The sequence below is a fragment of the Stigmatopora nigra genome, chromosome 7 (assembly GCF_051989575.1).
Source record: "Stigmatopora nigra isolate UIUO_SnigA chromosome 7, RoL_Snig_1.1, whole genome shotgun sequence".
NCBI classification, from domain to species: Eukaryota; Metazoa; Chordata; class Actinopteri; order Syngnathiformes; family Syngnathidae; genus Stigmatopora; species Stigmatopora nigra.
Window position 1 is genome coordinate 16,017,636 of NC_135514.1, and position 24,486 is coordinate 16,042,121.

At 45.0% G+C, this 24,486-nt stretch overlaps 3 protein-coding genes across 5 annotated transcripts; 2 read left to right on the plus strand and 1 right to left on the minus strand.

The window, feature by feature from the left end:
• The first annotated feature begins 15 nt into the window (after window positions 1–15).
• Window positions 16–11,417, plus strand: LOC144199987 (uncharacterized). 2 transcript variants are annotated; one of them, XM_077721904.1, is made up of 5 exons: window positions 16–3,069; window positions 6,639–6,766; window positions 10,556–10,740; window positions 10,864–11,217; window positions 11,296–11,417. In XM_077721904.1, exon 1 carries the CDS (start codon window positions 1,213–1,215, stop codon window positions 2,434–2,436), a length of 1,224 nt encoding a protein of 407 aa, XP_077578030.1. In that variant the 5' UTR covers window positions 16–1,212; the 3' UTR covers window positions 2,437–3,069; window positions 6,639–6,766; window positions 10,556–10,740; window positions 10,864–11,217; window positions 11,296–11,417. The 2 variants fall into 2 exon arrangements, 1 of the variants encoding a protein (XP_077578030.1); XR_013327018.1 differs by lacking the exon at window positions 16–3,069 and adding an exon at window positions 3,104–3,508.
• LOC144199989 (uncharacterized) lies at window positions 2,933–5,962 on the plus strand. Its single transcript, XM_077721909.1, has 2 exons — window positions 2,933–3,069; window positions 4,150–5,962. Exon 2 carries the CDS (start codon window positions 4,167–4,169, stop codon window positions 5,343–5,345), a length of 1,179 nt encoding a protein of 392 aa, XP_077578035.1. The 5' UTR covers window positions 2,933–3,069; window positions 4,150–4,166; the 3' UTR covers window positions 5,346–5,962.
• On the minus strand, window positions 11,060–23,046 carry mtmr11 (myotubularin related protein 11). Of its 2 annotated transcripts, XM_077721903.1 has the most exons (20): window positions 22,834–23,046; window positions 22,428–22,755; window positions 20,359–20,428; window positions 20,163–20,299; window positions 20,017–20,086; window positions 19,790–19,929; window positions 19,618–19,702; window positions 19,375–19,522; window positions 18,898–18,985; window positions 18,725–18,816; window positions 18,170–18,297; window positions 18,011–18,089; window positions 17,859–17,932; window positions 17,418–17,590; window positions 17,177–17,347; window positions 16,920–17,111; window positions 16,439–16,747; window positions 14,603–16,109; window positions 11,282–11,382; window positions 11,060–11,223 (listed from the first exon to the last, which is right to left on the minus strand). In XM_077721903.1, exons 2-18 carry the CDS (start codon window positions 22,482–22,484, stop codon window positions 15,939–15,941), a joined length of 2,184 nt encoding a protein of 727 aa, XP_077578029.1. In that variant the 5' UTR covers window positions 22,485–22,755; window positions 22,834–23,046; the 3' UTR covers window positions 11,060–11,223; window positions 11,282–11,382; window positions 14,603–15,938. The 2 variants fall into 2 exon arrangements, with proteins under 2 accessions (XP_077578029.1, XP_077578028.1); XM_077721902.1 differs by having other exon boundaries at window positions 22,428–23,046.
• Between the last annotated feature and the right edge of the window lie 1,440 nt (window positions 23,047–24,486).

Below are 24,486 nucleotides of genomic sequence, written 5' to 3' on the forward strand. Positions count from 1 at the left end.
GTGATGTACATGAAGACGTACGGTAGGTCTTAACACTCGGCCATTTGTTTTGTTAAATAGCCTGGCAGCTGATGGGAGGAAGGATCTGCCCAAGCGCTCCTTCCCGCAATTAGGGGGCGGCGTGACCGGACGTTTCGTCGACGGACAAGGTTAGTGGTTAAGGTTTAGGTCCGATTGCTGAAAGAGCTTCGGAGGGACTCCGCAGACTTGTGCAGGGGTGGGAGGTGCCGTCCATGATGGTTTGTTGTTGAGCTACTTCAAATGTATCCACTATTTCGAATGTCTGTATCTTGGATGTTCACCCGAGTGCTCTGTTGACGATTCCTGCGATTCATGTGCTTTCTTTATGCGCTGTAAAGGTCATTCGGCGGAGTAAAATTGCATTTATCGGAAATGTTAAGTTGAATTTTTTGGGGCGTTGGCTTTGTGGATCCATGATAACGTCATCTTTGGGCACTTGTTTTTCTGCATGGGCGGGAGTTTTACTTGTTTGTAATTGGTGGTTGATATCATTTGTTTGCCTCTGCGCTGGTTGAAAGCATCGTGGTGAAAAGTTTGGACGTTTTTTTTCCTCCTCGCCTGAAATTTTTTGGTTTCTCTGGTGAGTACTACTAAATCTTCTACGAAATCAATATTTACTGCCACGCGCTTTCCATTAAGCGAGATAACCTTGTTAAAAACGACTTATCGACGACGTACGTAATTACAAAATCAAGGAACGTTGCGCCCCCCGACAAAGGTTCGAATGGGTTTCTTTAAGCGATATAAACGTCAATTCAGCGGAGTACAACTGCGTTAAAATTTGCGTTTATCGGGAATGTTGAGTTGAATTTTTTGGGGTGTTGGCTTTGTGGCTGGATAATTGTTTCAGATCTCGTCTATAATCTGTAACAATTAGGACGTCATCACCCGGTTTGGGCACTTGTTGTTTAACTGCGTGGGCGGACATTTTACTCGTTTGCGGTTTTTGTAAGATGGTTCATATCATTTGTTTGCCTCTGCGCTTGTCGATCGATAAGTGGCCATTAGGAGAACTCATTAAGAGCATGTTGGCTTTCAGGGAAGTGCTATTGGGACCCCCCCCCCCCCCCCCTTCCCTTGCCTTCAACCAGCTCCATATTTGTGACATTCCATGTGGAAAGTGCAGTATTTGGCCAAATATGATAAACGAAGGCCGCTTTTCGATATTTTCAAGCGGCAGCAGCACGAGAGATGGCAGAGAAACTTAAGAATCTGGTGTCGGAGAATAAGGCCTTGGTGGAGTCGGTGATGGAGGTCTTCGAGAAGGGCGCCGAGGTGGTGGCCAGCCTGGTGGGCGACTTCTTCCCCATCTTCTCCATCGCCGCGCCCATCGTGCAGCTGGCCTTGGACAACGTAGAGAGCAAGGAGGCCGTCTACATGAAGGAGCAGTTCCAGAAGGTGCGCGACCGGCTGGACGCCGTCTCCGATCAGACCCGCCACATCCACGGGGAAATCCAGCGGAGTGGCGTGGACATAGAATACTTCTCGGTGGAGGAGGACATCAGCAACCAGTTCCGTAAATACATGGACATCCTCAACGCCAAGCCCAAGTTTCGGGAAGTCAAAAAGAAGCTCTTCCTGGAGGACTTTGAGAGGGTTGGCGGAGACAAGAACCTGCACACGCTGTACGACGCCGTGACCGGCGACAACTTTGGGTCCCGATCGGTGCTGGAAGTCATGCTGGAGTGCGAGGAGAAAAGCCGGCGGGCCCTGGAGGACTTTTGCGTGCGCCTCAAGCACCTCTTCTGCTTGGGGATCATTGCGCTCATGGGCCACGCCGCTTTGAAAGGCTATTCTGGGGAAAAGGCCCTGCTGGACAAATGGGGGGCCAAGATGAAGGTGGTGCAGGAGAAGATGGATACCGCCATCCAGGTCTGCGTACGGGACTTTGAGGCGCAGGCCCAGCTGGACACCCGCCGCCTGCTGAGGGACGCGCCTGACCGGGGCCACCGGCAGCTGGCCGAGTACCTGCTGGCCCACCTCCGGAAGAAGTTCGACTGGGTGGGCTGGTCGGTACGTGTCTTCGGGGCGCCCACGGGCTTCCGGTCCTCCAAGAAGTTCCACTGCGCGGCCGGGAAGAACAGCTTCCTGTCCCCCAAGAAGTTCCACTGCGCGGCCGGGAAGAACCGCTTCCGGGTGTCGTGGGCGGATGACAAGCTCAACGTGCACGTGTCCTTCGGCCCCCGGACCACGCCGGTGGACCGCACCGGCATCCAGCAACTGCTGGCGGGCCACAAGAAGACCAAGGCGTCCACCGTTGCCGAAGCGCTCTTCGCCCTGGGCTCCGGCCCCGTGGCCGTCCACGTGGTCTTGGCCGCCGCCAAGGAGCCGGTGTGCGTCTGGAGCTTCCCCGACGAGACGCACTACTGGGAACTTCACGGCAAGCGTCTGTACGTCTGCCTCCACTCGGCCTGACGGAGGACAAAGTTAGAAAAAGCAGGACTCTACAATTAGCATTCTAGGGTCTTCAAAAAGTACCATTGTGACCCTGGAACAGGATACTTTATACATAATTTGAGGTCAACATCTTGTTTGTTAGTATGGTGGGATATATAACGTGGATAATTAGCCTTTACATCTCCATGAACTAAAAGCAGCTTCAAATGTGTTTTTTTTTTAAAGTCGAAATACACCACAAAGCTATGTTGTTGCTAGCCTAACTGTTTGTAACGAGGTGACTGCAACTATTAATTGAATACTTCAAAACTATTATGCTTTATTTTCCTTGGCAAGTTAGCTTGTTATTGTCTGAGAGCAATTATGTACTATACATTTTCATTTGGAAGAGACTTTTTATTTAAAAAATGAAATACATCCTATATGGCAACATAATAATATTGCAACAAAAAAAAGCAAGAATAATTTGAATTCCTCCAGGTACGCATTTCTCATTGTGGCGAAGTTATAATTTGGTCGCGTTCAGATGACGTCTCTCACTGTTCCCGCCCATGCCCCAATCAAATACCCGGAAGACGAAAGCACACCGTGGTGAAAAGTTTGGAAGTTTCTTTCTCCTCGTTCGAACTTTTTTGGTTTCTCTTTGAGGAGGTGAGTACTACTAAATCCCATACGAGGTAAATATTTACTCGCACTCACTCCGTGAAAGCGAGATGACCTTGTCAAAAACGACTTATCGACGTACGTAGTTACAAAATTAATGAACGTTGCGCTCCCCAACAAAGGTTCGAATGGGTTCATGTGGTTCCTTTAAGCGTTATAGAGGTCAATTTAGTAGAGTACAATTGCGTTAAAATTCAGTTTGTCGGAAATGTTAAGTTGTTTTTTTTTTCTGGGGCGTTGACGGCTTCGTGGCTCGATGATGACGTCAATGTCCGGTTTGGCCATTTGTGTTTATCTGTCTGCGTGGGAGGAAATTTTACTTGTTTGCGGTTTCCGCAAGATAGCAAATACCATTTGCTTGCCTTTGCACTTGTTGAAAGCACTGTGGTAAAAAAGTTTGGACGTTTTTTGGTTTCTCTTTGAGGAGGTGAGTACTACTAAATCCCCTACGAGGTCAATATTTACTCGGACGCGCTCATTATTGAGCCAGATAACTTTGTTAAAAACGACTTATCGACGTAGTTACAAAAACAATGAACGTTGCGCTCCCCAACAAATGCTCAAAGGGGTTCATGTGGTTTATTTAAGCGTTTTAAAGCTCAATTCAGCGGAGTAACATTACTTTTGTCGGAAATGTAAAGTGGAATTTTCTTGGGCGTTAGCTTTTTGGCTCGATAATGACGTCATCACCCGGTTTGGCCACTTGTTTATCTGCGTGGGTGGACATCTTACTCGTTCGCAGTTTACACAAGATTGTTCATATTATTTGTTTGCCTCTGCGCTTGTCGGTCGATAGGTGGCCATTATGAGAACTCGTTAATAGCCTGTTGGCTTTCGGGAAGTGCTATTGGATTTTTTTCCCCTATCTTCCCTTGCCTTCAACCAACTCCATATTTGTGACATTCCGTGTGGAAAGTGCAGTAATAATGCTGAAAAATTTTCAAACGCAATGGTCAGAACGACAACATAATCATTGGATTTGGACTTGTTTGGCATCGGATGCACGCCGAGCGTCGAATGCGGCGCCCCCAGTATGATAAACGAAGGCCCCTTTTCGATGTTTTCAAGCGGCAGCAGTGCGAGAGATGGCGGAGAACCTTCAGAATCTGGTGTCGGAGAACAAGCCTCTGGTGGAGACGGCCATGGAGGTCTTCGAGAAGGGCGCCGAGGTGGTGGCCAGCCTGGTGGGCGACTTCTTCCCCATCTTCTCCATCGCCGCGCCCATCGTGCAGCTGGCCTTGGACAACGTGGAGAGCAAGGAGGCCGTCTACATGAAGGAGCAGTTCCAGAAGGTACGCGACCGTCTGGACGCCGTCTCCGATCAGATCCGCCACATCCACGGGGAGATCCAGCGGAGCGGCGTGGACTTAAAATACTTCTCGGTGGAGGAGGACATCACCAACCAATTCCGCAAATACATGGACATCCTCAACGCCAAGCCCAAGTTTCGGGAAGTCAAGAAGAAGCTCTTCCTGGAGGACTTTGAGAGGGTTGGCGGTGACAAGAACCTGCACACGCTGTACGACGCCGTGACCGGCGACAACTTTGGGTCCCGATCGGTGCTGGAAGTCATCCTGGAGTGCGAGGAGAAAAGCCGGCGGGCCCTGGAGGACTTTTGCGCGCGCCTCAAGCACCTCTTCTGCTTGGGGATCATCGCGCTCATGGGCCACGCCGCTTTGAAGGGCTATTCTGGGGAAAAGGCCCTGCTGGACAAATGGGGGGCCAAGATGAAGGTGGTGCAGGAGAAGATGGATACCGCCATCCAGGTCTGCGTACGGGACTTTGAGGCGCAGGCCCAGCTGGACACCCGCCGACTGCTGAGGGACGCGCCGGACCGGGGCCACCGGCAGCTGGCCGAGTACCTGCTGGCCCACCTCCGGAAGAAGTTCGACTGGGTGGGCTGGTCGGTACGTGTCTTCGGGGCGCCCACGGGCTTCCTGTCCCCCAAGAAGTTCCACTGCGCGGCCGGGAAGAACCGCTTCCGGGTGTCGTCGGCGGACGACAAGCTCAACGTGCACGTCTCCTTCGGCCCCCGGGCCACGCCGGTGGACCGTGCCGGCATCCAGCAACTGCTGGCGGCTCACAAGAAGGCCAAGGCGTCCACCGTGGCCGAGGGACTCTTCGCCCTGGGCTCCGGCCCCGTGGCCGTCCACGTGGTCTTGGCCGCCGCCAAGGAGCCGGTGTGCGTCTGGAGCTTCCCCGACGAGACGCACTACTGGGAACTTGACGGCAAGCATCTGTACGTCTGCCTCCACTCGGCCTGACGGAGGACAAAAGCGTCCAGAAGCCCGGCTCAAGAGGACAACGGGTGCATCGGCCCTTTTTGAGAATCCAGCCCCCAAATTTGTTCCGGCAAGCACAACGTCTGGAAGAGCCCTTTGATTTTCTTTAAAACCCCCCACCTAAGGAAAAAGCCTTTTTTTTTGTAGACACTATAGCAAAAATTTGTCCGGAAGTCAGCCATTTTGGCTCAAAGTGACCACAAACTTTGCCATTTGGTTCCAAACCTATCGTATCTGAAACACGTCAAAATTCTGCTTGCCCCCAGTAAGCCATTTAGCTTAGAAACGTAGCTAAACCTAGCAAAAAGGCTAATCAAGCCGTGCCCAAAATAGCCACAAGAAGACGGCTGTTCTAGGTGGAATCAGCCATTTTGAAACAGGAGTTTGCTGCCTGTTTTTTTTTTTTTTTTTAATTTGTTTTACAACTAACGCGATGGGATGATTGCTTATTTTTGTGTATACGTACTCTACTCTTGTGAATGTATCTGCTCTTTACTAACCACTACGGGGAAAATGCTACAGAAATATATTACCGGAACATTTCATGGGAAAACATCTTGGTACCTAAATAATTCTCAGAATAAAATCTCCAAAAGTTATTTTTGGCGGGTTTTTCCATTTTAACCGCTGCGCTGGACTTGAGTCGTAGAGGAAGGCTTTTTTTAGCGTAAGTGGAAACGCCCTGGCCAGCCCTGTCATTACCCGATTGCGACTTTTCTATCCATAGACGTCTGCTCCATTTCAATGTCTTTATGCATAGTCACAAATGTAATATTTCCCTAGAATTTTTGGGGGATTGAAAACTTTCAACTCGTCCCCAGCCAAAATAGTTCACTAATATTATTTTTGTCATCGATGATAATAGAAATGTCGGAGAAAAGTCGATAAAATTAAGATGTAAAGACACCTCCCAAACAAAGGAGGCGCTGGTGCCACATGAATGCTAATTCTAAACCAAAATTCCTCTTTGTCTTTCATTGGTTTTTACTGTACATGGCATTTCAGGGTCGGTCGCAGACGTAGTTTGTGGGATTTCCGCCTTATTTGACCATGTTTTTAGAAAGTGTGTCGCGTTCACCAACAGGCTCCGCCCTCATATTAGGGTGAAAACCAAACATTTTGGTTACCAAAAACGGCAAAAACAAGTCACTACTACGTTTTTTTGGTGAGCGCGTGACCCATTTGCTACCAATCGAACTTGTCGAAGACAACCATGTTTTTTTTCTCTCCTGATTCAGCCCTCTGCCTTGTTTTTTTTCTGTTGTTTTTTTTCAGGCTGTAACAGAGCGGACTTTGGGGACGTTGAATAGGTGCCGTGATGTTTTCCATTTGAGCGCACAGTCGGCGCATTGAGGCGCCAACAACGGTCAGGACATGGCAGGAACGTGGATACAAATCACGAGGTAAGGCTCGGATGGGCGCCGCCGATTAGTTCTGTTGCAAAAGTGTCTGCAAATTGAGGTGCTTCAAAAAGTGGAGCTCCCTCTAGGTGTACACAAAAGTATGATCGTGTCGTTAGGTTTTTTTGGGAGAAAAAAATGACCATGTATGGTAAGACTTTTTAAAATTAAGATGACTATGTATAGTAAGGCTTTTTAAATTTAAAAAAGATCATGTATGGTAAGGCTTTTTTTTGCAAAAATGTCCATGTTTCGTAAGGCTTTTTTCTTGAAAAAAAACGACATAGTATAGTAAGGCTTTTTTCTTGAAAAAAACGACATAGTATAGTAAGGCTTTTTTCTTGAAAAAAACGACATAGTATAGTAAGGCTTTTTTCTTGAAAAAAACGACATAGTATAGTAAGGCTTTTTTCTTGAAAAAAACGTCATAGTATAGTAAGGCTTTTTTATTGAAAAAAACAACATAGTATAGTAAGGCTTTTTTATTGAAAAAACGACATAGTATAGTAAGGCTTTTTTATTGAAAAAACGACATAGTATAGTTAGGCTTTTTTCTTGAAAAAAAACGACATAGTATAGTAAGGCTTTTTTATTGAAAAAACGACATAGTATAGTTAGGCTTTTTTCTTGAAAAAAAACGACATAGTATAGTAAGGCTTTTTTATTGAAAAAAACGACATAGTATAGTAAGGCTTTTTTATTGAAAAAACGACATAGTATAGTTAGGCTTTTTTCTTGAAAAAAAACGACATAGTATAGTAAGGCTTTTTTATTGAAAAAACGACATAGTATAGTTAGGCTTTTTTCTTGAAAAAAAACGACATAGTATAGTAAGGCTTTTTTATTGAAAAAACGACATAGTATAGTTAGGCTTTTTTCTTGAAAAAAAAACGACATAGTATAGTAAGGCTTTTTTCTTGAAAAAAACGACATAGTATAGTAAGGCTTTTTTCTTGAAAAAAACGACATAGTATAGTAAGGCTTTTTTATTGAAAAAAACGACATAGTATAGTAAGGCTTTTTTATTGAAAAAACGACATAGTATAGTAAGGCTTTTTTATTGAAAAAACGACATAGTATAGTAAGGCTTTTTTCTTGAAAAAAACGACATAGTATAGTAAGGCTTTTTTCTTGAAAAAAACGACATAGTATAGTAAGGCTTTTTTCTTGAAAAAAACGACATAGTATAGTAAGGCTTTTTTATTGAAAAAAACGACATAGTATAGTAAGGCTTTTTTATTGAAAAAACGACATAGTATAGTAAGGCTTTTTTATTTAAAAAAAACGACATAGTATAGTTAGGCTTTTTTCTTGAAAAAAAACGACATAGTATAGTAAGGCTTTTTTATTGAAAAAACGACATAGTATAGTAAGGCTTTTTTCTTGAAAAAAACGACATAGTATAGTAAGGCTTTTTTCTTGAAAAAAACGACATAGTATAGTAAGGCTTTTTTCTTGAAAAAAACAACATAGTATAGTAAGGCTTTTTTATTGAAAAAACGACATAGTATAGTAAGGCTTTTTTATTGAAAAAACGACATAGTATAGTTAGGCTTTTTTCTTGAAAAAAAAACGACATAGTATAGTAAGGCTTTTTTATTGAAAAAACGACATAGTATAGTTAGGCTTTTTTCTTGAAAAAAAACGACATAGTATAGTAAGGCTTTTTTATTGAAAAAACGACATAGTATAGTAAGGCTTTTTTCTTGAAAAAAACGACATAGTATAGTAAGGCTTTTTTCTTGAAAAAAACGACATAGTATAGTAAGGCTTTTTTCTTGAAAAAAACGACATAGTATAGTAAGGCTTTTTTCTTGAAAAAAACGACATAGTATAGTAAGGCTTTTTTCTTGAAAAAAACGACATAGTATAGTAAGGCTTTTTTCTTGAAAAAAACGACATAGTATAGTAAGGCTTTTTTCTTGAAAAAAACGACATAGTATAGTAAGGCTTTTTTATTGAAAAAAACGACATAGTATAGTAAGGCTTTTTTATTGAAAAAACGACATAGTATAGTAAGGCTTTTTTATTGAAAAAAACGACATAGTATAGTTAGGCTTTTTTCTTGAAAAAAAACGACATAGTATAGTAAGGCTTTTTTATTGAAAAAACGACATAGTATAGTAAGGCTTTTTTCTTGAAAAAAACGACATAGTATAGTAAGGCTTTTTTCTTGAAAAAAACGACATAGTATAGTAAGGCTTTTTTCTTGAAAAAAACAACATAGTATAGTAAGGCTTTTTATTGAAAAAACGACATAGTATAGTAAGGCTTTTTTATTGAAAAAACGACATAGTATAGTTAGGCTTTTTTCTTGAAAAAAAACGACATAGTATAGTAAGGCTTTTTTATTGAAAAAACGACATAGTATAGTTAGGCTTTTTTCTTGAAAAAAAACGACATAGTATAGTAAGGCTTTTTTATTGAAAAAACGACATAGTATAGTAAGGCTTTTTTCTTGAAAAAAACGACATAGTATAGTAAGGCTTTTTTCTTGAAAAAAACGACATAGTATAGTAAGGCTTTTTTCTTGAAAAAAACGACATAGTATAGTAAGGCTTTTTTCTTGAAAAAAACGACATAGTATAGTAAGGCTTTTTTCTTGAAAAAAACGACATAGTATAGTAAGGCTTTTTTCTTGAAAAAAACGACATAGTATAGTAAGGCTTTTTTATTGAAAAAAAACGACATAGTATAGTAAGGCTTTTTTATTGAAAAAACGACATAGTATAGTAAGGCTTTTTTATTGAAAAAAAACGACATAGTATAGTTAGGCTTTTTTCTTGAAAAAAAACGACATAGTATAGTAAGGCTTTTTTATTGAAAAAACGACATAGTATAGTAAGGCTTTTTTATTGAAAAAAACGACATAGTATAGTAAGGCTTTTTTCTTGAAAAAAACGACATAGTATAGTAAGGCTTTTTTCTTGAAAAAAACGACATAGTATAGTAAGGCTTTTTTCTTGAAAAAAACGACATAGTATAGTAAGGCTTTTTTCTTGAAAAAAACGACATAGTATAGTAAGGCTTTTTTCTTGAAAAAAACGACAGTATAGTAAGGCTTTTTTATTGAAAAAAACGACATAGTATAGTAAGGCTTTTTTATTGAAAAAACGACATAGTATAGTAAGGCTTTTTTATTGAAAAAAACGACATAGTATAGTTAGGCTTTTTTCTTGAAAAAAAACGACATAGTATAGTAAGGCTTTTTTATTGAAAAAACGACATAGTATAGTAAGGCTTTTTTCTTGAAAAAAACGACATAGTATAGTAAGGCTTTTTTCTTGAAAAAAACGACATAGTATAGTAAGGCTTTTTTCTTGAAAAAAACAACATAGTATAGTAAGGCTTTTTTATTGAAAAAACGACATAGTATAGTAAGGCTTTTTTTTCTTGAAAAAACGACATAGTATAGTTAGGCTTTTTTCTTGAAAAAAAACGACATAGTATAGTAAGGCTTTTTTATTGAAAACACGACATAGTATAGTTAGGCTTTTTTCTTGAAAAAAAACGACATAGTATAGTAAGGCTTTTTTATTGAAAAAACGACATAGTATAGTAAGGCTTTTTTCTTGAAAAAAACGACATAGTATAGTAAGGCTTTTTTATTGAAAAAAACGACATAGTATAGTAAGGCTTTTTTCTTGAAAAAAACGACATAGTATAGTAAGGCTTTTTTCTTGAAAAACAGCCTAACCTTAAAAAATGACAAAGCCATGTAAGGCGTAAAGATATTAGCGTCGTAGGACAAAAATGTTGTGTTAAGAAATAATTGTCTTTATGTCATGAAAGATGCATTGGACAGTTTGGCAGTGGAGCAGGAGGAGAAGAACGGAGTGCAGCTCACCCACCGACCGACCTACGCTGCCTCGGCAAGTAAAAGAGCGCCGGCCTCACCCCGTGACAGCCGTGGGTTTGAACCGTGTCAACCTCATTTGGCACCTTCTCTTTATACTTGGACTGGCTAAGTATTTTCGGTAAGAGTGCGCTCGAGTCATTTTGGCTAAGTGTGCTAGCCATCTTCCAATTCAGCATGATTGAATGTGAAATTGAATTGTTATAGTTTTTTTTAGTAACAGGTAATTTACCTTTTGTCGCAGGTAGGACCAAGAGTGCGTCTGCGGGAAGCGAACCGGCGTCTTCTCGGCGGTAGGCGCATACTCACTGTTTGCGCTAGATGTCCCAGCCCACACTCCCACTCAACTTCGAGCGCCCGAGTATTTTCTTTTAAAGGGCACTTGACTCATTTGACTAAGTGTAGAAGCCACGTCCTGAAAAAGAAAAAAGAAGTATGGGTCTGTTCACTTGGTTTTTATTTGACTTGAAAAGTGAGAAATTGGAGGAGGAGGAGGAGGAGAATCCAAGCGATGGCCTTGCGTATTGGGAAGTTGGTGCTCTACTGTTGAGGTCAGCCACCTGGTGGTATCGACATCCTACATCAGCTTCATCCACGGGTGAGTCTAAGAAAAAGAAAATAAGTATTTTCTGCACAGCAACATGAATGTCTTTTCAACTTACTTTTTTGTCTTCAGGTGTCCTAGCTCTCCACGTTTTGGAAAAGCTTTTCGTTGGAAAACTCTGCATCCCACAAGTCATCCATTTTTGCCTTCATCACTCATCTGAAAAAATAAAAATAAAAGTTGACAGCAAATTATCACTTGTTCTCTCTTGTGACCTTGACTTTGATTTATAAGAAATATGGTTAGGGTATGGCTAGGGTTAGGGTATGGCTGGGGTTAGGTTATGGCTAGGGTTTGGGTTTGGCTAGGGTTAGGTTATAGCTAGGGTTAGGTTATGGCTAGGGTTAGGTTGTGGCTAGAGTTAGGTTATTGCTAAGGTTAGGTTATGGCTAGGGTTAGGTTATGGCTAGGGTTAGGTTATGGCTAGGGTTAGGGTTTGGCTAACATTAGGTTATGGCTAGGGTTAGGGTTTGGCTAGGGTTAGGGTTTGGCTAGGGTTAGGTTATGGCTAGGGTTAGGTTATGGCTAGGGTTAGGTTATGGCTAGGGTTAGGTTATGGCTAGGGTTAGGTTATGGCTAGGGTTAGGTTATGGCTAGGGTTAGGTTATGGCTAGCGTTAGGTTATGGCTAGGGTTAGGTTATGGCTAGGGTTAGGGTTTGGCTAGGGTTAGGGTTTGGCTAACGTTAGGTTATGGCTAGGGTTAGGTTATGGCTAGGGTTAGGGTTTGGCTAGGGTTAGGGTTTGGCTAGGGTTAGGTTATGGCTAGAGTTAGGTTATGGCTAGGGTTAGGTTATGGCTAGGGTTAGGTTATGGCTAGGGTTAGGTTATGGCTAGGGTTTGGGTTTGGCTAGGGTTAGGTTATGGCTAGGGTTAGGTTATGGCTAGGGTTAGATTGTGGCTAGGGTTAGGTTATGGCTAGGTTTAGGTTATGGCTAGGGTTAGGTTATGGCTAGGGTTAGGTTATGGCTAGGGTTAGGTTATGGCTAGGGTTAGGTTATGGCTAGGGTTAGGTTATGGCTAGGGTTAGGTTATGGCTAGGGTTAGGGTTTGGCTAGGGTTAGGGTTTGGCTAGGGTTAGGTTATGGCTAGGGTTAGGTTATGGCTAGGGTTAGGTTATGGCTAGGGTTAGGTTATGGCTAGGGTTAGGTTATGGCTAGGGTTAGGTTATGGCTAGGGTTAGGTTATGGCTAGGGTTAGGTTATGGCTAGGGTTAGGGTTTGGCTAGGGTTAGGGTTTGGCTAGGGTTAGGTTATGGCTAGGGTTAGGTTATGGCTAGGGTTAGGGTTTGGCTAGGGTTAGGGTTGGGCTAGGGTTAGGGTTGGGCTAGGGTTAGGGTTGGGCTAGGGTTAGGTTATGGCTAGGGTCAGGTTATGGCTAGGGTTAGGTTAGGGTTTGGCTAGGGTTAGGTTATGGCTAGGGTTAGGTTATGGCTAGGGTTAGGTTATGGCTAGGGTTAGGTTATGGCTAGGGTTTGGTTATGGCTAGGGTTTGGTTATGGCTAGGGTTTGGTTATGGCTAGGGTTTGGTTATGGCTAGGGTTTGGTTATGGCTAGGGTTTGGTTATGGCTAGGGTTTGGGTTTGGCTAGGGTTAGGTTATGGCTAGGGTTAGGTTGTGGCTAGGGTTAGGTTGTGGCTAGGGTTAGGGTTTGGCTAACGTTAGGTTATGGCTAGGGTTAGGTTATGGCTAGGGTTAGGTTATGGCTAGGGTTAGGGTTTGGCTAGGGTTAGGGTTTGGCTAGGGTTAGGGTTTGGCTAGGGTTAGGTTATGGCTAGGGTTAGGTTATGGCTAGGGTTAGGTTATGGCTAGGGTTAGGTTATGGCTAGGGTTAGGTTATGGCTAGGGTTAGGTTATGGCTAGGGTTAGGGTTTGGCTAGGGTTAGGTTATGGCTAGGGTTAGGTTATGGCTAGGGTTAGGGTTTGGCTAGGGTTAGGTTATGGCTAGGGTTAGGTTATGGCTAGGGTTAGGTTATGGCTAGAGTTAGCTTGTGGCTAGGGTTAGGTTATGGCTAGGGTTAGGGTTTGGCTAGCGTTAGGTTATGGCTAGGGTTAGGTTATGGCTAGGGTTAGTGTTTGGCGAGGGTTAGGGTTTGGTTAGGGTTTGGTGAGAGTTAGGGTTAGGTTAGGGTTCGGTTATGGCTAGGGTTTGGCTAGGGTTAGGTTATGGCTAGGGTTAGGTTATGGCTAGGGTTAGGTTATGGCTAGGGTTAGGTTATGGCTAGGGTTAGGGTTTGGCTAGCGTTAGGTTATGGCTAGGGTTAGGTTATGGCTAGGGTTAGGTTATGGCTAGGGTTTGGCTAGGGTTAGGTTATGGCTGAAGTTAGGTTATGGCTGAGGTTAGGTTATGGCTAGGGTTAGGTTGTGGCTAGGGTTAGGTTGTGGCTAGGGTTAGGTTGTGGCTAGGGTTAGGTTATGGCTAGGGTTAGGGTTTGGCTAGCGTTAGGTTTTGGCTAGGGTTAGGTTATGGCTAGGGTTAGGTTATGGCTAGGGTTAGGTTATGGCTAGGGTTAGGGTTTGGCTAGCGTTAGGTTATGGCTAGGGTTAGGTTATGGCTAGGGTTTGGCTAGGGTTAGGTTATGGCTGAAGTTAGGTTATGGCTAGGGTTAGGTTGTGGCTAGGGTTAGGTTGTGGCTAGGGTTAGGTTGTGGCTAGGGTTAGGTTGTGGCTAGGGTTAGGGTTTGGCTAGCGTTAGTTTATGGCTAGGGTTAGGTTATGGCTAGGGTTAGGTTATGGCTAGGGTTAGGTTATGGCTAGGGTTCGGTTATGGCTAGGGTTCGGTTATGGCTAGGGTTTGGCTAAGGTTCGGTTATGGCTAAGGTTCGGTTATGGCTAGGGTTTGGCTAGGGTTAGGTTATGGCTAAGGTTTGGTTATGGCTAGGGTTAGCTTGTGGCTAGGGTTAGGTTATGGCTAGGGTTAGGCTAGCGTTAGGTTATGGCTAGGGTTAGGTTATGGCTAGGGTTAGTGTTTGGCGAGGGTTAGGGTTTGGTTAGGGTTTGGTGAGAGTTAGGGTTAGGTTAGGGTTCGGTTATGGCTAGGGTTAGGTTATGGCTAAGGTTTGGTTATGGCTAGGGTTAGCTTGTGGCTAGGGTTAGGTTATGGCTAGGGTTAGGGTTTGGCTAGCGTTAGGTTATGGCTAGGGTTAGGGTATGGCTAGGGTTAGTGTTTGGCGAGGGTTAGGGTTCGGTGAGAGTTAGGGTTAGGTTAGGGTTCGGGTTGACAGCCCTACTATACATGGTCATTTTTACAATAAAAATCTGACAGGAAGATGTCAGTCACCTTAAAGAAGAGTTTAGTTTGCTTCGTAAACAAACATTTATAGCCTTAATTTAATCATGAACATAATGCTAGTTAAAATAAATGTTATAGTCATTGTCCTACCTGCCCGGCGTCCAATAGTTTTGAGATCGTGTGCTTGGCTCCACCACCTGAAGCCATTAGAAGTTGATCAGCGTGTTGTTGTTTCCGTGCCCTGCGATTGGCTGGCTGTGAAGCTTTAGTTGGCTGGGATAGCCTTCAGTATCCCTGCGCCCCCCTGCGGAGAAAAGCGGTACGGTAAATGATTGCATCAATGAAGTATTTATTTTGAAAAATTGAATTATATTGGCATCATAAAAATAGACCAGAGCTATTTTGTATAGCTACCAAAGAGATGTATCTTCTTCCAAATAAATAACACAGAATACATAGCAGCTTCATGACATGACTATACTATGTCGTTTTTGAAAAACGACATAGTAGAGTAAGGCTTTACTTCTTCAGAAAAAAAGACAATGGTTAGCAGGGCACAAGTCACTCGTGCTTTTTTCTTGTCACTTTTATTCAGGAGCAAAACAAGTACAGGGTGTTCCAAAATGTTTGACACCATTTGGTAGGCCAATCAATCCCTTTTGACTATTTTCGTTGCAATGACGTCAAATTTTGGCAACTTGTGTCGAAACGCTTCAAGTTTTTCCGTGTAACGTTTGTCATTTCCAGGTTAACAAATGCCGCTCACTTCAAAAGAGACGGCATTTTGCGTGTTGGAGCACGTTCGTGGCGGCCTAAGTGGTGATTGCGTTGGCCTCACTGCTACGCAACTCTGGCCACGAAGGTTCAAATCTTGGTGTCCCCGATCGCATGGCAAACTCCACACTGGACCGACTGGGATTTGAACACGCAAAATACCTTTTCCTTTGTAAGTCAGCGGCATTTGTTAACCTGAAAAGAAATGGCAAATTGTTAGACAGAAAAACTTGAAGCGCGTCTACACAAGCTGCCAAAAGCCGACGCCTTTCCGACGAAATTTGTCAAAATAATTGGCCAACACACTGGAATGCATCACGTGGAAATGTCAACGTCATCACACCGAAAGGCAAAATATTCAGCAGGTTCAAATGTGAACATGATCACTGTAAACATACTTTTTGTTCCTCTTTGAAAGAATGCAAAGTCCTATTTTTGAGCTCTCAATATTTAACACTGGTCCCTAGAAGGTAAACAAAAGTCCAATTCAATCATTATACCATAACAAATACTATTTTGGAATAATACTCCATACTTCCATCCAAGAAGGAACGAGGCTAACGTAGCTTAAGTGGCTAGCCGCCGTCGCTTCTTATGCCAAAGATCTCTCGCTCGTTTGGAAGATTGGAGAAGTACCTCGGGAAGACGGGCGCCATTTTCCATTCGCGGCCTAAAAAAAAGTCAGCGCTCAGCCCTCCTTGGCGTCCATTGGCTAACCGCCGTCGCCGTCCGACGACGCGATGGAGTCGTTGACGGCGTCGCGGTCGTCGCCATCCCGGGAAAGGCGGCGCTCGGCAGCCAGGCGGCGGCGGAGGCCGCGCACCTCCCGGATCAGCAGCTCCAGCGGGTGCGTGTGCTCGCCGCTGGGCGGGTGCGAGAAGGCCTGAAAGACAACAAACGCCTGGTCTAATCACACACTTTTGGACATGGGAAAGGTAAATGCGTATAGCACGTGTGTCAAAATGGCGGCCCGAAGGCCAAATCAAATCATTTTGTCAAATCTAAAAATATATTTGAAAAAAGCTCAAATAAACATTGTTTTAGATCTATCAAAAACAAAATATTCAGGAATTTTAATCTAGTTCTTTTAATCCATTTATATAAATAAAAAATCTAAATATTCTATCTAAAATGCTCCGGCCCACGTCTGACACCCCTGGCGTACATTAAAGTAGGACAACGGTTGAAAAATGGAACGGTGCTATTAAATACCTGAGCGTGCAGCGCCCCCCGGTGGTAACATTCCCTCCACAGACCCAGGCAGGGTCCCAGGAGGAGGGGCAGCAAGGGGCGGCAGGGGTCCCGCTGGGCGTCGGCCTTCAGCAGCCGCTCCAACCCGGGGAAGCTCTCCGAAGACGGCGCCCTCCGGTGGCTCTTGCGGTAGACGCCCGAGATGCTGGCCGCCGCCGCCGCCGCCGTCACGCCCGCTGTCCCGCCACGCCAGGGTGGCAGGCCGGCGGGACATGAGAAGATACCCCGGGAGAAGAGGAAGACCGTGCCCGGCGTGCCCTCCTCGCTGGCCTGTTGACAAACAAAAACTAATCTTAATGTTTTTTTCTGCCACAATAATAAAATATTTTAGCATTCTTCATAAATGTTGTATTTTTTTGTATTATATTCATAAAAAATGAAATATGCAAGCAAAAACAGCCTCATAACCATAAACTTTTGAAAATGATTTTTGACGGCTTACCCCGCGGGCGTCCGTTTGGGCGTTGAGGTTCCCGTTCAGCAGCGGGCGCGGCGCAGGCGGCGCCGGAACGGGCTGCGTGAAGCCCGCCCGCCGCCGTTGGCCGTACTGCAGCGACCAATCCCACACCGACGGCAGCGGCGGGTCGGCCGGCTCGGGACCGCCGTTCACCGGCGTGTAGCGCTGGCCCGCATTCTGGGGAGAGACCCGGGTGGTAAAATTAACGTCACGGCGGCGGCGGCGGATAGGTGGCGCCGTACCTGCGTGCGGCGGCAGCGCTCTCTTTGCGAGTTGGCCAAAAAGCTAGAGAAGAGCGGCAGGTGGGCGCTGTCGTGCAGGGCCAGCAGGAAGTCGTCGCTAAACTGGAAGCGCCACGGGAACTGAGACCACAGTTGCCAGACGCAGTCCAGGAAGAGCAGGAAGACGGGAGCCTGCCAACGGAACGCCAGGTGACGGTCAAAAGCTCCGGGGGGGAGGAGCTTAGCCGGACAGAGAGCCAACCTCCTCCTTGGGGTTGTCGCGGCCGTAGTTGGCCCGGCCGCGGAAGCGGTGGCCCGCCGTCACCCACTCCTTCTGCACCAGGCTCTGGAAGCCGCGTCGGCCGCGGCAGTGCGGGTCGCACATCACTTGCGCCAGGCTGGACACCAGGCAGCTCATGTCCCGGTCCTCTGCCTCTGTCAGGGGGAGAAAGGGGGAATGGGGGGCGGGACAAAAAGACACCAAAAACAGCTTAGAGGGCATGTGTCAAAGTGGAGCACCGGGGGCCAAATCTGGCACGCCGCATCATTTAGTGTGGCCCGGGAAAGTCAAAATAAACATTGTTATAGATCTTTAAAAACAGAAAATTAAGGGATTTTAATCTAGTTCTTTTAATCCATTTATAAAAAAAAAGGATCTAAATATTATATCTAAAATGTTTTTTTTCTTCTTCTTTTGACTCACCCTGCAGCGCCACCGTCATGCCACCACCGCCACGGAGAAGGCGCGCCACCTCCGAAGCCTTCTTTAGACACGCCCTGCGCGGAGGAGGCGCGTTACGGGGGTCAGTCAGTCAGTCTGTCCGTGACCGGCGAGCGGTCGACGGTCACGCTCACCTGGTGTAGTCCAACCAACGAGTGGCTTCCAGCGTGGACAGCCATTTGTCATCCGGCACGGTCGCCGACGTGGAGATGTCTGGAAAAAAAGAGAGAAAAAAAAGAAGGTGACAATAATGCCTCCAGACTCGCGTCCTATGGGTCCAAGACTCCGCCCACCTCCGAGGCAGAGGGCCCTCAAGCGGGCGTGCGCCAGCTGGACGTCGGGCGGCGAGGGCAGCTCGTCGCCCAGCTCCACCACCACGCACAGGTTGCCTTGGCAACCGAAAAGGATGGTCTCCAAGTTCCTAACGTGAGGCACAAAATGGACATGGTCATCAATTCTTTTTTTTCCAAACCCTATTAAGTTTCACACAACAATTCAAGGAAATAGACCCACAAATAGTAAATGTTACTCTGCCGACGCCTACTGGTGGAGGAGAATATAGCAGAATTAGACTGACTAAGTCAGTTTAAGGCATTTTTTTTTGTTGCAAATAGAGTTTATATGCGAGAAATTAACGGTATATATTCATGCTAAACTTTACATTTTGGACTTTCCTATAAAAAAATAGGAGCAAATGTGGAACCTTGCTAGCTAGCTGGAAAAGAAAATGAAATTGGATTTTTGTCCTAGTATATTGTTGTTGTTGCTGTGTAAAGTGAACGTCCAATCAAATGGTTTGCTTCAAAAATGTCCAATTTTGGCGCAACCAAGACGAACGACGTCCCAACCTGATGTCGTCCTTCTCGTGGTAGATGTTGTTCTGGAAGCCGGCCATGCGCAGGAGGTCGCTGCCCCCGCGCGGGTGGCGCCAACACCAGCGCTGGAAAGAAAGAGATCAATAAAAAACATGGAAAATCAATCCAAAGCTTAAAATCCACATTGGAGAGAAGGGAAGACTCACGGGGATGCGCCCGTCCTGGAAGTGGGCAAAGACCTTCTTCAGCTCCGTGTCCAGGACCTTCTGAGGAACCGCCAGGTACCGGGGAAGACTACCAAAATCAAAAAAAAGTCCCATTTGGTCATGTCAGCTCATTAGCATCGATTCATATCATTTGGTCGACATTATTTCAAATGATTTACACTTGCGTGATGCTTCCAAACAAACGATATATGCCAAAAAAATAGACTAATATCATTGATGAAAGGAAATGGATAACTAAAGGGGGAAAAAGGATAAAAGAATGAAAGGTATCAATACAGCAAAGTAAAGGAATCAATTAAAACTAAAACACATTGAAATTGAAAACAAAGTTACATGATGAAAAATGTATTATCTCTAAAAAGGGACAATTTGGAGCGTTTGATCCAGTCCGGCTGGCCGGCCCACATAAAATGGAGTTGACGAGCCAACCCGACCCGACTTTGACACCCCTGGTACCTGGTGGACATCTCGAAGCGCTCGTTGACCGAGCTGACTCTCCAGCCGGTGGCGCCGCAGCGCTCCAGCTCGCGCTCCCAGTCGCCCGCCGACTCGTGCCAGTTCATGTGGGCGTCTCGCTGCCGGTTGCTTAGAAACTGTTTCATTTCTGTCCGGGAGATCGACAGAAAAAAAAAAAAGGTGAATAATCCATCCACATCTCGGAAGGAACGGAAAATCCGTACGGGCGCCCGACCAACGTACCCACGCTACCCAGCGCGGCGTTCTGGAAGGCCGAGACGCAGCCCACCCTGGCGGGCTGGTACGTTTTGGCGATGGTGTGCGTTATCTGCCCAACGGGAGGAAAAAAAGGAACGTGAAGGAGGGGTGGCCGTAGCTAGGCCCCACCCCCGCTGACCCCGACGACCCCACCCACCTCTAGGACTTGCGCGTCGGGGGTCAGACGGTCAAAGAGGAAGCAGACCACTCGCAGGTCGCGGCAGTAGAGCACCAATTCCTCCGGGGTGAACTTGAGCGACGAATTGGGGGTCACCAGTTTGGTCCGGTTGGGGCCCACTGCGGAAATGACACGGGACACGTCAGGGGGGGGACACCAGTTCCTTAGATTTGGAACCCGGAGGAGCCTTTATGGTCTCCACTCACCGACAACGACCTTCTCGATGGAGGCCAAAGCCACGTCGTGGTCCCCCAGCAGAACCGGGTCGGCGTCGTCCTGCAAAGACATCTTTTGATTTATATTTGGGATTTTTTTTTCACCCGATTTTAGGACGGCACCAAAGGTTGCCAACCTGAGGCTTGGGGGCGTCCTGGGGCACAAAGGCCACTCGGAAGGCGGTGCAGAAGAGCGTCCCCGACAGCCAACCGCGGCCCTCCCTCGCCGTCAGCTTCTTCCGGACCATGACGGCCCGCCGCAGCACCACCTCGCCTGCGGACCAGGAGGTCGGTCGGGGGCGGCGTGGCGACGGGGGCGAGATAGCGACTTACCCGGAAGACACGGCAGTCCCGAGACGTCCGGGCGGCGGGCGTTGCTCCCGCTCTGGGTCAGCATCCTCTCCTGTTGAGAAGGGTCAAAGGTCAGGGAATTGCAACATCACTGTCTTTAAATCCGCCCATCCACAGCAAATCCATGTTAAAAACAATTTTATTAGCAGGAAAACAGTAAATATATTTTCAAAATATGTATATTTTTTCAACAAAAGGTATTCCAATTTCTAGTTAGGTATTTTGATGTTATATTGTTAACAAAAAAATAGAGGATTAGGGAAAAACGGCTATTTATATAAAACTTTAAAACGTTTTTTTTAAATAAATATTAAGTTGAATTAACTATTATTATTTAATTTAACTTTTGTGAGTTTTTTTACATTTAAAAACAATAAACCATATTTTCTTCCCTTTTGGACTTTGTTTAAAGCTTTAAAAATCCAACTCATTTGAAAAAAATAACAATTGTATTTGTTGATTTTTAGTAAAACAACAACGAGACTTGATTTTCCTCATTTCTTCAGTAGGAGTTTGGGAAGTGGCCGGCCAACATCTGGAAGTGCGCACGTTTACGACAAAACCCCGGCGAGAACCACTTTGACTTTTACGAGGAAGGAGGGGCGCCTCGCCGGAACGTACTTGTGCTCGGAGAAAAAAAACCAAACAAAACGGAAAATGTTCCGGTCCGAGGCAATATTTCATCCTGGACTCATTTGGCCTCGCTTATCTGTCGGCGGCCAAGAAGCGCCAGGGGAGGAAGGGCGGCCCGAAAAGATCAAGTGAGTGGCTGGGTGGGTGCGCTTCCGCCAATTACGGCCATTAAAAGGCCCCCGCCAGCAGCGGCGCGCTCGTAATACGCTAATTAGCAGCCCCAGTGCTATTTCCAAGGGGCTAACTCAGTATCCACATGAACAACAACAATCAATCAACAGGCCTTAGGCTTGTCAAAATTATTCATATAAATTACAGGAGTCAAAGTGGTGGCCGTGGGGCCAAATTTGGCCCTCCGCATCATTTTGAGGTCAAATGACGATGCAACGTTGCTTTTTAAAATGGACATTTTCCTTCCAAATTTGGTGTCCAAATAAATGGCAGAATGGTGATTTCCGGGGTGGGATGGGGGGAGGGACGCGTCTCATTTTGTAACGGGACGCCAAAACACACAACTCCGAGATTCCGATTGCACCGTCGTCATGGAGACGGCCAGATGTGCTCTCTTCCCCTTGTTTTCCGTCACGGACACAAAAAAACAAACGCGTACGCAAGCGAGCATCTGACGGCAGGCAGGCAGGCAGGCAGGCAGGCAGGCAGGGAGGCAGGCATTTCCCCTGCGGACGCTGAAAATAACCGCAGAGGAAGAAGAAAAGAAGGAACTTAGACGGACGGCGGCCTCACTGGCTTGCTTGCTTGCTTGCCTTCTTTTTTTTTTCTTTTCCCTCAGCTGCTCCAAACTAAGAAAATGACTCAAAAGTCAACATGACAACGGAAACTACCAAAACAAAAATAATTCCTCCTGGAAAAAAAATCTCAGTGGTCGGTATTCATTTCAACCACATTTTGGTCGAAAAATGCCAACAAACAAACGTCACATATCATTTTTAAATCTCTTAAACAAATATTTGACATTTGGAATCAATTAACAGTATGACAAAAACATCTGATTTTACTTTTTGGGGAGGAAAAAAAATCAATTTTAATCCAAGAGATTTTCCAGACGACTTTCAAACGGAAAATTAGCCTTACTTTGTTTTTTTAACAAATGGTATGGAAATGACAGTCAATGCCAAGGAGATGGACGTCTAACGCCGTCAATAACACCGAGTTAACCACGAAGGGACCCAAAATAACCCCAAATCAAGAGGAAGTAACCGAAAAATCCAAAGAATGTGACGCACCACATCCACCACCAACAAAATTTGCCTTTTAACGTTCGGATTTCATTGCATTAAAAAAGCTTTTGGGGTGCATTTGAGTCCAAAACATCATTTACAGTTACTTGCTGTCGAATATTATATCTCGGTTAAAGTATATTTGGAAGAAGCAGGTGAGGCTAATTGGTCGAATCTTACCTTGATGTCGGCTCCCATTTGCCTGACTTTGAACGTGCTTTTCGAACCGGTCAACATGTTTCCTCCAGAATCCAAAACACTCCAAAAAAATAAAAAAATATAAGGAGGAATAAAGGGTAGCTAGTCCCGTCCGTGTTCCATGTTAACTGGTCGAAAAAAATCGCCGAGGGAAATGAATGGAGGAGAAAAGTGACGAAAGTGCGGCCACGGTCATCTTCCCGTTAATTACACGACCTCCGCCGACGAAGATGAAGACGAAGAGCCCGACTTCGGAGGCGGCTTCCCCGCGGCCGACGACGCTTTTCATCCCCGTGGACGTCGGCGGCTCCTCCGCAAAAAGCAACAAAACCGTGTTCGTTTCGTGAGGGGGAGCGAGGGGCGCCCACTCACTCACTCACTCACTCACTCGCTGGCTCGCTAGCTAACCAGCTAGCAAGTTAGCTGCCGAACGTCGACGCTTTCTTGGCCGGGGCGAAACATTAAAATAGCGCCTTGGAAATGCTTGCTAACTTGTCATTACTCCACGAAGACGGCGAGTTTCCGAACAATCCCGAGTGAAGTTTCCGAACGCAGCTCAGCCGAAGCGCCCACTTTCTTAAAGAGACACACGACCGGAAGTCGCGGCAAAACAATGGCAGCATTGTTTTCTTAGCAAAAATATTAACACTTTGGGCCTAACCTTTACCCTTTCACTCGTTTCATTATTGTTTTAAAAACAGTTTTGGAAAATTCCCCAATTTCACATAAACACTTACAAATAGTTTGCACATATGAATATTATAATTTGCCCCTGGGCAAATTTGAACCAGAAAATATTCCCCACTTTTAAAAGCTGGAAGAATTCCAATATATTTGAACCCACTTAAAACGGCAATTAATACATATAAAACTGCAATTTTCCAATTGTGGCTACATTTTGACTCCAATTCCATTCTTTGAACCACACCAAAGCCTTCACTTATTTCCACTTGAAAACATTTTCCGCATTTGCCAAGTCGTCCATTTTGTGGGGCGTAAAAACCACAACATTTTTGGTATCGAGGGCAAATTTCTCAACTGATTTCCACATAAAAATCCATCCCACCTTGGCCAAATGCTTCCAAAAATGATTCGAAACCACTCCTTTAGTGCTACCTTTTTTCACGAGGGCCTCCGCCGGTGGCTCTTCCCGCGGCTCATCCGACGGCTTTGAAATTTCTCTCATCGGAAAGTGAGCGAGCGACTCTCTCCTCTCCTCCGGTCTCCTCTCTTTGTAAAACACAAAGAGAGCGAGAAGGGGATTTGCCGCCGGTCGCCGCTCCTTCAATATTACATAAGGCTCTCCAATTTCTTCCATTCAAAACAAAACGCGCACAGGTTGAGGGCACGTTGGCCAAAAACAACATTTTGGGCTCGTCGGTGGGGACAGACGTCCCATCTGTTTGAAATGAGAGAGATGGTTAGCTGGTGGTGGTTCACATTCCAACCAAATCAAAACTAGGATGTACTACTCCATTTATCCAAATCGTAGTTTTCAATATATACAGATTTTTGTATATTTCAAAAAAAAAAATCCCAAGCGAGTGTCCTTCAAATACAAAGAAAATTTATTCAAATGGTGCAAAAGTGGGCTGGGATGAGAACAACACCCTAATAAACATCAAACGCAAAAATATTCTTTCCGTCCACATTGCATACTCGGTCGGCAGCCTCAAACAAGTGTTCAAACAATAAAAGTCCTTAAAAAGAAAACTAAAACAACAGCCGTTAAAAATAATGCACACATTTGGTTTAGAGATGCATATTCATGCAAATTATCTGTAAAAAAAAAAAAAATAACCAAGTCGTTTTTAGTGTCGCTGGAGGGAAAACAAAAAAAAAACAACGTGAATATAACTGACAACCAAATAATGATTATAAAAAAAAAACACCCGATGAGACGCATCTATAAATATATAGTATTTCAATTGTGTACCATTGGAACCGACATATACGTACATTCTTCTTCAACTTTTTTGAGTATTTTCCTTTGCATAAACGTTGCAAAATTTACAAAAATAATATTTTCCGAGCGTTCCTT

Excerpts from the sequence above, each read along its gene's own strand:
- LOC144199987 (XM_077721904.1), top strand. The coding sequence starts at position 1,213 with ATGGCAGAGAAACTTAAGAATCTGGTGTCGGAGAATAAGGCCTTGGTG.
- LOC144199989 (XM_077721909.1), top strand. The coding sequence starts at position 4,167 with ATGGCGGAGAACCTTCAGAATCTGGTGTCGGAGAACAAGCCTCTGGTG.
- mtmr11 (XM_077721903.1), bottom strand. The coding sequence starts at position 22,484 with ATGTTGACCGGTTCGAAAAGCACGTTCAAAGTCAGGCAAATGGGAGCC. Across the intron at positions 18,298-18,724 it reads CACGAGAAGGACGACATCAG|GAACTTGGAGACCATCCTTT; the intron begins GTTGGGACGTCG and ends GCCTCACGTTAG. Across the intron at positions 17,933-18,010 it reads CGTTGGTTGGACTACACCAG|GGCGTGTCTAAAGAAGGCTT; the intron begins GTGAGCGTGACC and ends TCCTCCGCGCAG.